Source organism: Curcuma longa, chromosome 2 (assembly GCF_044706935.1).
Source record: "Curcuma longa cultivar G26 ecotype Majalengka, Jawa Barat chromosome 2, ITB_CL_G26_1.1, whole genome shotgun sequence".
NCBI classification, from domain to species: Eukaryota; Viridiplantae; Streptophyta; class Magnoliopsida; order Zingiberales; family Zingiberaceae; genus Curcuma; species Curcuma longa.
Genome location: NC_133862.1, coordinates 8737669 through 8748253, shown reverse-complemented (window position 1 = coordinate 8748253; position 10585 = coordinate 8737669). Strand labels below are relative to the sequence as shown.

The 10585-nt window shown below is 40.9% G+C and overlaps 2 protein-coding genes across 2 annotated transcripts; one reads left to right on the top strand and one right to left on the bottom strand.

Moving 5' to 3' along the window:
• Positions 1-207: 207 nt before the first annotated feature.
• LOC141821538 (ferritin-like catalase Nec2) lies at positions 208-1338 on the bottom strand. Its single transcript, XM_074708936.1, has 3 exons — positions 995-1338; positions 669-894; positions 208-585 (listed from the first exon to the last, which is right to left on the bottom strand). The coding sequence occupies exons 1-3, from the start codon at positions 1336-1338 to the stop codon at positions 208-210; spliced, it is 948 nt and encodes a 315-aa protein (XP_074565037.1).
• Positions 1339-5294: 3956 nt separating this feature from the next.
• LOC141821537 (receptor protein kinase TMK1-like) lies at positions 5295-6221 on the top strand. Its single transcript, XM_074708934.1, has one exon. It carries the CDS (start codon positions 5295-5297, stop codon positions 6219-6221), a length of 927 nt encoding a protein of 308 aa, XP_074565035.1.
• The last annotated feature ends 4364 nt before the right edge of the window (positions 6222-10585 follow it).

Here is a 10585-nt window from a genome sequence, read left to right as displayed (position 1 = left end):
ATTAAACTCAAACAGTAGATATAATTAATTAACTTGAGATATACGTACTCTTCATTGCTTTGAAGATCACATAACAAGCTAGCTAGAACAGCTCACAGTAGCTAGTTCCGGTTTTATAAGTCATAGGCCGGATAGGCTTCATGACAGTTTTATTTAGTTAGATAATAGATAGTGCAGCTAGCGATCGATCGATCAGTTTCATATTTTTCAACGAGGTTCCAAGAATTCCCTTGCGATTTTTCCATTCCCGCCTCTGGGAAGGAACCCTCCCGGCTTGCTTTCGTTTCCGGTTCCGTACCCTATGCGGAGCACCTCTGCCGGAGTTCGCGAGTAGGCGAGGGAATCGTTGTCGGCCGACAGGATGTTGGTGGTCAGCCTTCCCTCGGCGCCCAACGACATCGGAACGATGAGGCCTTCATCTTTGACGCCGCACATCGCCAACCGGTTCCTGAGCTCCGATATCTTGATCGTAAAGTTGGCCACCGTGATGTTGTACGGCGGCACCAGCTCAAGCTTGTGCTGATACAATAGCGTTCTTATGACCGCATCTTGGCCAGCTTCCACAGCTAACAGTCCCGCCAAAAGCTGCATAAATTGGAAGTCATAAATAAGTTGATAATTAAATGTTAATTAATTAGGAAGGCGCTTTCGATTCATTCTTCAATTACCCTCTTGGATTCATAACCCCTAATGCTGGGATTTGCACCAGCGTAGGCGACGACGCCGATGTAGGGGATCACGTAGGAAGCAATGAGGTACTTGAGAGTGTCGTTGTAGGGATCAAATGGAGGGTTCAGATTGTACCCAAAGGCATCGTTCATTATGTCTGCAAAGACTTCGGCGCTCAAGTTGAGCAGCGGCCTTGGGATCCCACCAACTGTGCTCTCGATCACCCTTAAATTGTACCAAAGTAGTTATGTTATCATCGCATGGCAAGCTCATTGATTAAGTTCGATTGAGGATTACTAATTAATTAAGTTGTGAAATCATTAACCTCAAGTGGCCGACTTCTTGGTAGCCGAACTCTTCGATGATGTCGTTTGTGGTATTGTCAAGGTTGGCCTTCCTGGCGCCTACCGGCGGCGGCCCGCCCATGGCCAGCTCCGGTGCAACGGAGTTGAGGCCGACGCCGAGGGAGCTGGACAGGTAGAACTCAGCCTCGAGGAACTCGAGGTTGAGGGCGAACTGCAACAGGTCCTTGTCCGAGGAGTAAATTGGCAGCCCGATCGTGCGCGGCGGCTCACATATATCTGGATCTCTGCCTCCCCCGGCCATCGCGACAACGGTCATAGAGACAAGAACGAGAGAGAAGATATGGATCATAGCAAAATTAGACATGTCTACTGAGCTCGATCGGAGCATGCAAATGAGTTTGAGCTACAAGAAGAGAGTTCCTTGACTTATATAGGGCGAGGGGCTATCGAGGGAGGGAGGGATATGCAAGGCCATCAGTAGCCAATTCCTTGGATTTCAAGGACAATTAACTTTCGTTCGATTAAGGACCACCCATCTGGTCCATCATCAGTGGAAATTCTACAAATCTCGAATCGCACGCGTTACAATTTCCGCACTGAGACAGCATTAATTTGTTGGATTTCAAGGACCATCAGTAATTCGTATAATCAAGGTCCAGCCATTAGTAATAATTTGCCAAAAGTTGCTAGCTACATTCATTAGTTTTCTAGTGAATGATATATATATAGATAATTTCTTGGCTTTAAGGACTGTATATCCTCCTCCTCCCCCCTCTCCCACCCCCACTGCATCCCCATTCGCAATGTCGAAGATTTCTCTTTTTTTAGATTGCATATCATTTCCCACTAATTCGTTGGATTTCAGGGACAATTCTCACTCAATTAAGGACCACCTTTGGATTTCTTTAGTGCTGGACTGCGAAGGGGAAATAATTTTTCTAACCGCATGAATTCTAAAATCAATATGAACTCAAGAACAAAAAGGAAAATATGTGTAAGATCTAGTATCATTATGAATCCATAGCAGAAAAATAAATACATAATATAAGATAGATGGATCTGAATGCAGTGGAAGAGTCATCTTTTTTATGCGACCACTTCCATGAAATCAAAAATCCTACAAAAAGAGGAAGAAGAACAAGGGATTGGTCTTATAAAAGAATTAGGGTGACGGTACCGTAGTTTTTTCGCTGATAGAGAGCGTAGAGATCTGTGAGGATAACCAATCCAATGAAGATCATGCTCTCTATATATGAACTCATCCATTATCAATATTAACGGGTGTAAACCTCACATTCAATAAACCAAACTCTTATAAACATTAGTTAGATCGAGTTGGTTCTCTTAATGATATATATCCACATGTACGTCCATCAAATAGAGATAAAATTATCTAACAGACTATGGATCAGTTTTGCATAATTAGATAATAATAGTTCAATTAAGATTTCTTATGCACGATTCAAGGATATACTTATACATTAGGAAAACATTGAGTAACAAACTTTATCATAAATTATGAGTTTATCACTTTTAGATGGGAAAAATATACCCCTATTAAAATTCATATAGATGAATCTAATAAGAGAGCCTTATGTCTAGATTAAGATGTTACTTTGAAGTTATATTCTTTGCCATTTTCTTGTAGGCAATTTATGAAAATTATATTTTATAATAAGACATTGTCTTTCAAGAAGCTGAAAATGACTTTGCTATATATCTAAAGACATCGATAGATGAGAACGAAGATGAATATTTTGGTTATGAGAGGTAAACTAAAAGAGAGAAGAGGAGATGACGAAAATTTGAAGAACATATCCAAATTCAAAAATGGAGTTTTCAAATTGTTAAAGGTGCTCAAACTAAGAAATGTATTCATAATCACATAGACAACATTAGTTTGTTGGATTTCAAGGACCATTATCATACAATTAAGATCCAACCATTAGTAGCAATTCCACAAGTTACTAAATTCACTAATTCTCTAGTGAAGATATACATAGGTAATTCCTTGGCTTAAGGACTATCCTCTTCCTTCTCCTTCCCCCACACCTCCACATGCAATGCCTAAGATGTCTTCATTTCTAGATTGCATATCATTTCCCACTAATTCGTTGGATTTCATGGATCAATTTTGTACATTAGACAATAATAGTTCAATTAAGATTTCTTATGCATGATTGGAGTATATACACGAGGAAAACTTTGGATAACAAATTTTATCATGAATTATGAGTTTATCACTTTCAGATGGAAAAAATACCTCTATTAAAACTCATATTGGTGAATATAATAGGAGACCCTTATATCTAGATTGAGATATGTTACTTTGAAGTTATATTCTTTGCCATTTCCTCATAGGCAATTTACGGAAATTATATTGAAAAGCTAAAAAAAAGAAGACAAGAAGAATAATTGTCTTTGCTGAAGTTTGTATATTGTAGAAAAGAATTTCGATGTTATTTATTGTTCATGTTTTTGTTGCCACCAATTTTGCAAGAAAGGCAAAAGATGAATAAATTATGAATTATTCATGCTGATATTATATATGCCCAAATAGGGATTGATTCAGATTTTGTGAGTCAGTTGATGGTGACATTGATTCTCATCTCTTTGGACACTCTTGAAAGGAAAGAATGGAAGTATACTATTAAAAATGAAGTTTGCAAATTGTTAAAGGTGCTCAAACTATTAAAGTTGAAAGTTTACGATCATTGTACCTTTAGAATTTACTTCCCCCTACGTTTCAGAAAGAGTCACTTCACTTTCAGAGTACATGTAAGGCCTTGATTCTCTTGTCCTGGATCATTCAGTCCACGCTATAACCTTGATTTACTCTTCCTTTTAAGATTCCCACTTAAATTCAGGCTCGATGATGAAGATTTTAGTTTTGATGGCTATCTGTATGTGAAAATGTTTCTCTCAGTCGGTGGATCCCATTTTTCAATAGGTTAACAAACTAGACACATAAGTTAAAGTTGATCGAGAGCAAGAGCTTAAAAACATTCAAGTCGAATTCAGCTTCGAGGCTTTGGAAGCAATTTGATTCTCACAGTGTGTCAATGTGGAGAGAAACTGGTTTTCAAGTGCAATATCAAGCTTTCAGGCTACCTTTTTCAATACTATGAATATATATCGAACATTGTTATATATCATAGATAGTTCGGGTTTTGGAGTTAAAAATATTATATGAATATATATCGAGCATTGTTATTTGCAATTGTATATAAGATCATATATCAATGAAAGGGCTCTATAAAATTTGTGTCCGTGATCCTGCATGCATTAATGTCAGCTCACAGAATTTATGGCGATGCATTAATTCAAGGTGCCATTTTCTGCAGAGGCGAGCATGCAGCGCGTTTGGAAGGGAAGATCACATATTTATTAGAAAGCTGCCCACTCTGAGGAACACTGCGTGCAAAAACCAGGCTTCTGCCAGTGTTTGTCTGCAACCCCCTTCGATTTCATTGAAACAAAAGCATGGATGATGCAACTGACAGGGTTTGGGTTTGGTAGGTAACTGTGATTGCTAGTTTCATAAATGCAGCATATACATGAGCAATTACAGTAGCACCAGCAGCTCACCAATCAAACTTCAATAATAACCACAATAAACATTTGGTCAAGTGGTTGGAGGAAACAGAAGTATTAGATTGAAAACAGCATGTCTTCTTCTGGTACACAACAAATGAACTTGTCCACTGAGCGACATAAATGCAGCCCATTGCCCGCCCTCTCATGCGGGTTTTGAATGCTCGAAGCCACACGGAACAGTTGGCAACAGCTGATACGCTCATGCAGTGAAGCAACCTGTTGCTTCGACTTTGGACCAAAGCTTACTTCCCTTTCGACTAAACGCCAATTAACTAACAGCAGAGACGTCGCTGAATAATTTGATCTTATTATCAATCTTTGCATCGAAAGTTTTCTCTTTCTTTGGATTCAATCTGCATCGTCTGCTTTTGAGAATCCAATGGAGGGAGGAGAAAGATGGATGTCAGGTATCAGCAATATCGGACTCCAGCGACGTGCCGCTGTCTACCACCTGTCTCGGTCCCGCAAGCATACCTTCCCCCTCTTCTCTGTATTCGCCGGCACATGGTACACCAAATTATTGGCCTTGTTTACCCAAAATTTGCCTTTTCGAAACTGCCGAAATTATATGTGTCTAATAAGTGTTGCCTGTCTGGAGGCGAACATGGGCGGGCCGCCTTGCCCATGTGCAAAGCTTTTTCAGTCTCCTTATTATAAACAGGTTTACTTCCCCCATCATCTTCTTCACTTCTGGACTTCTCTTTTCCTCTTCCAAACTAAGCGATGGCCACCTTTTCCCTTCGTCAGTCCCTGCTGCTGCTGCTGGCGGCGCTCCTCCTCCTCTTCCTCTACGCCTCCGCCATCGAGACTGACCCTGGCGACCTGGCAGCCATGCGCGTCATCTCCCTCGCCCTCGGCGCCGACCGCTCCCCTTCCATTTCCTGGTCCCGCTCCGCCGACCCTTGTTCCTCTTGGCGGGGCGTCTCCTGCTCCGATGACGGCCGCGTCGCCGCTATCGAGGCTGGCAACCGCGGGCTCTCCGGCTTTCTCTCCCCCGCCATTCAGAACCTCACCGCCCTCGTTCGCCTCGAGCTCCAGGACAACCGCATCGCCGGCCCCCTCCCTTCCCTCGCAGGCCTCTCCTCCCTCCAGGTCCTCCTCCTCCACGGGAACAATTTCTCGTCCATCCCTGCTTCCTTCTTCGCTGGCCTCTCCTCGCTGCAGTCCGCTTTCCTGGACGACAACCCCCTCGCGCCCTGGCCCGTCCCCGACTCGCTCCGCGACGCCGCCCCCCTCGTCAATTTCTCCGCCAATTCTGCCGGCGTCTCCGGATCCCTCCCAGCCTTCTTTGCCACCGCCTTCCCCGACCTCGACCACCTCAGCCTCGCTTTCAACCAGTTGTCTGGTCCTGTCCCCGACGCCTTTGCTACCGCCCCAATCCGCTCCCTTTGGCTCAACAACCAGAAGGGAAACGCCCGCCTTTCGGGCGACATTGCCTTCGTCGAGAACATGACCGCCCTCGAGGTACTCTGGCTTCACTCCAACTACTTCTCTGGGCCGTTGCCGGACTTTTCGCAGCTCACCGCACTCCGCGATCTTCAACTCCGCGACAACCGCCTCACTGTTGGTTATTTTGGCTTCATTGGCCATGGCCATGGAGCAACCATGACTCCATGTATTGGAAGTTTTAAAACTGCCCACCATCCATGACTCCATGTCACCACCCATGATTCCATATCTCCAAAAATACTTGACGATGGAAAGAGATTTTGGGAGAGATATATATATGTGGTTAATTTGGTCCCTGACCCTTGCTTCATAAGGCTTCTTCGAGAGCAAATTACACCATCGAATTTTATGGAGCAAAGGGCCAGAAGCATCAGATTTTCTCGCAGCCTTGTAATCGTCTATGAACTCAGATGGCAGGAGGTAAAACTTTGATCTTTTCCGCTGCATTTGCTTTGCTATGAGATGCCTCATGTTGTTTTAGATTCTAACATTTGGTATCAGAGCATTACAATATCTCTGCCTCATTTTTCTTTGACGAATCTGTTCAAAACTTTTGTTTCCGTTTACAAGATGAAGAACAGAAATAATCTTAGGCTGAATCTGTTTACAAAACAAAAAATAGAATTAAAATTGGTTTTTCCAACTTACCTGTTCTTTCCGATTCCCTGTTTTGTCCGACGACCCAAGCGGCAGCAGCCCGTGTTTCTCTGTTTAGCCACGTTGCAAGCGGCAACCCTGATTGTGAGAACAGTGCTATTTTGGTCGGCGTGGCTGGCAAGAAGCGGGCGGCTGGCGTCGGCGGAAGTGAGCCCATGGAGTCGTTTTCGTGACGGATGAACCGATCTGTCCGCTTCATTTTGGCACGGCAGCAACTTTGTCTTCAGCACAGCAACAGTACAAGCCCTAGTGGCCGGCATGGCAGGCGTCGCCAGCAAGGCTGGGCGCCGGCGAGGCTGTGCGTGGGCAACCGGCAGGGCAGACGCCGGAGAAGCTTGTGCAAGCGGCGTGCAGGCGCTGTGGAGGCGTTGTGCAGGCGGCGTGCGGGCAGAAGGAGAAGGACGTGGGATTGGGAAAGTTGAAACGGAACAGAGACGTGTTGGGGTTTTTAATTTTAATTAGATTTTAACTTTTATTAATATATATATATATATAAATATATATATATATTTAAGCGGCAGTAGTTGTGGCCAGAATTAAAAAAAAAAAAGGTTTATTGGAATTGAAATTGACTTTCCTAATTAATTGAAAATGAATTCATTTTGGGAGAGGATTTCGGCCCAATTAAAGTTGATTATGGGGTACTGTGCTTAAAGCACAGTAGCGGTAAAAAGAGAAAATATTAATAATAATATATATGAAATAATAATGATTAATTGTTATTATTATTATTATTAGTATTTTATTGGGTTAACTCAATTAATTAATTAATTAGAATTTATTGTAAGTCTAATTAATAAAATTGAGTTAGAATATTGGAGTCATTTCAATTAAAATTATTGCATAAAGTTTGTCAATAATTTTAACTTGAATATTTCAAGTTTTGATCCTAATAATTTTAATTTAAGGAGTAGCCACAGCATCCTTAGAAAATTAAAATTATATTTCGTTATGGGATCATATTGACATAATTAATTATTAAAATATGATAAATTTTATCCCACAGGAAAATTTATTATATTTTATATGATTAATTAGGATAAAATATCAATTTATGTTTTCTAATTTACCCACAGGGATTAGAAATTAAGGACATAATTTGATGAATTTTATCATTTTGTTATATGAATCTAATTGAATTAATGCTTCAACCCACAGGTAAGTTTTATGTCAGTAGATTCATAATTTAGACATATTTTACATTGGTAGATATGTCATGTTGTTTAATTAGCTTCAAATTTTGTAACATGAGTATGGTTATTTATTTTTGTAGTTTGTCAGCCTGTTAATTTCTCTGATATGATATGTGATGTTCCTGAGCTCCGAGGGGACAATTATAAAATCTGGAAGGAGAGAACTCTCCTTCATCTAGGGTGCAAGGACATTGATTACGCCATAAGGAAGGATGAACCGCCTCCTGAAAATGTTGCTCTTTATGAAAAATGGGAGCGATCTAATCGCCTCTCAATAATGTTCATAAAGACCAAAATTTCAGATGGCATCAGGGGTTCCCTTGAGCATTATGACAATGTTCGTGACTTGTTGAAGGCCATAGATGATCAATTTGTGTCTTCAGACAAGGCTTTAGCAAGCACCTTAATTCACCAGTTCTCATCCATGAAGCTAAGTGGGATACGCGGTGTACGTGACCACATTATGAGGATGAGAGACATTGCGGCTCAATTGAAGAGACTTGAGGTTGAAATGTCTGACTCTTTCCTAGTGCATTACATTCTCAACACTTTACCACCGCAATATGCCCCATTTAAAATCTCTTATAACACACATAAAGAGAAATGGTCAATTAATGAACTTATGACCATGTGTGTTCAAGAGGAGGGTAGACTTGCAATGGAAGAGGGTGAGAAGGTGAATTTCACTACACCTGGAAAGAAGAAGATATTTCAAGCCAAGAACAAGGGCAAGATTCCTGCCAAAGGGGACATTCAGAAAAGTTCCAAATGTTTCTTCTGCAAGAAGAAAGGGCATTTGAGGAAAGATTGCACCAAGTTCAAACAGTGGCTTGATAAGAAAGGTACTCAACTCTCTTTTGTCTGTTATGAATCTAACATGATTGATGTTACTCATGACACATGGTGGATTGACTCTGGTTCTTCAATCCATGTTACCAACTCCTTGCAGGGCTTGCAAGACCTACGGAAACCAGTGGGAAGTGAGTGTTACATTTATTCTGGAAACAAAATGTCCTCACATGTGGAAGCCATTGGCATTTGCAAGCTTATTTTAGATAGTGGTTTTATTTTAAGTTTGGAAAAGACATTTTATATTCCTGGTTTTGCTAGGAATTTAATTTCAGTTTCAAGACTTGTATCTGTTGGATATTCCTTTAATTTTTCAAATTCATCTTTCAGTATTTCTAATGGATCTGAAATTATTGGATGTGGTACATTGTCTGATGGTCTTTTCCGTCTTAATTTAGAAAATGATAATCACTATTCTTCTATGCATGTTGGGGTTAAACGATGTGTCATTAATGAGAGTTCCTCTAATTTGTGGCATAGGAGATTGGGACATATCTCCATTGATAGAATTAAGAGGTTGGTACATGATGGAGTACTTAGTGCTCTTGATTGGACCGACTTTAGTACTTGTATAGACTGCATTAAAGGTAAGCAGACTAACAAGTCAAAGAAAAATGCCAAGAGAAGTTCTCAATTGTTAGAAATAATTCATACAGATATTTGTAGTCCTGATATAGAATCATACCGTGATAAGTACTTCATCTCCTTTATTGATGATTATTCTCGTTACATGTATCTCTACTTATTAAACAGCAAAAGTGAAGCACTTGATGCTTTCAAAACTTTTAAGGCTGAAGTAGAGAAACAATGTGACAAACAAATTAAGATCGTAAGATCTGATAGAGGAGGAGAATACTATGGTAGATACACTGAGAGTGGACAAGCTACCGGTCCATTTGCAAAGTTTCTTCAAGATTGTGGGATTGTTGCCCAATACACCTTACCTGGTTCTCCAGATCAAAATGGTGTAGCTGAGAGAAGAAACCGAACTTTAATGGACATGGTCAGGAGCATGCTTGCTAGCTCCAAACTTCCTAGGTCCTTATGGACTGAAGCCTTAAAGACGGCAGCGTACATATTAAACCGAGTTCCAACCAAAGCTGTCCAAAAGACACCTTTTGAATTGTTTAAAGGTTGGAAACCGAGTTTGCGACATCTACGCGTTTGGGGTTGCCCAGCCGAGGTGAGGATTTACAATCCACATGAAAGGAAGTTGGACCCGAGGACCTTAAGTGCATATTTTGTTGGTTATGCCGAAAGATCCAAAGGATATAGATTTTATTGTCATTCTCATAGCACTAGGTTTGTGGAATCAAGAAATGCCAAATTTCTTGAAAATGATTTAATCAGTGGGAGCGATCGTTTTCAAGACCCTGGTCTTGGGAAAGATCATCAAGATGCTCAATGCTCCACTTCAACCAGTGGACCAATTGTTATAGTTCAGAATGCGCCTTGTGTTCATGCGCATATTGAGCAACAGGTCCAAGAGGTTCCACAAACTACTGATCCAACTCCAGTAGATACTGAGGTTCAGCAAATACCTGAAATTGTTGAACAACCTGTTGAACAACATGATCCTACTACTCAGGAGAGTGTTGAGGCAACATTGAGAAGATCTACTAGGAGTAAGAGATCAGCAATTTCTGATGATTATGTTGTGTATCTACAAGAATGTGACTACAATGTTGGAGCCGAAAATGATCCTGAAACGTTTTCACAAGCCATGAGTTCTAATGTATCTGACTTATGGTACAAAGCCATGAAAGAAGAAATGAATTCTATGGCATCTAACAAAGTCTGGGATCTTGTCAAGTTGCCTAATGGTGTAAAAGCCATTGGTTGTAAATGGGTTTTTAAAACTAAGAA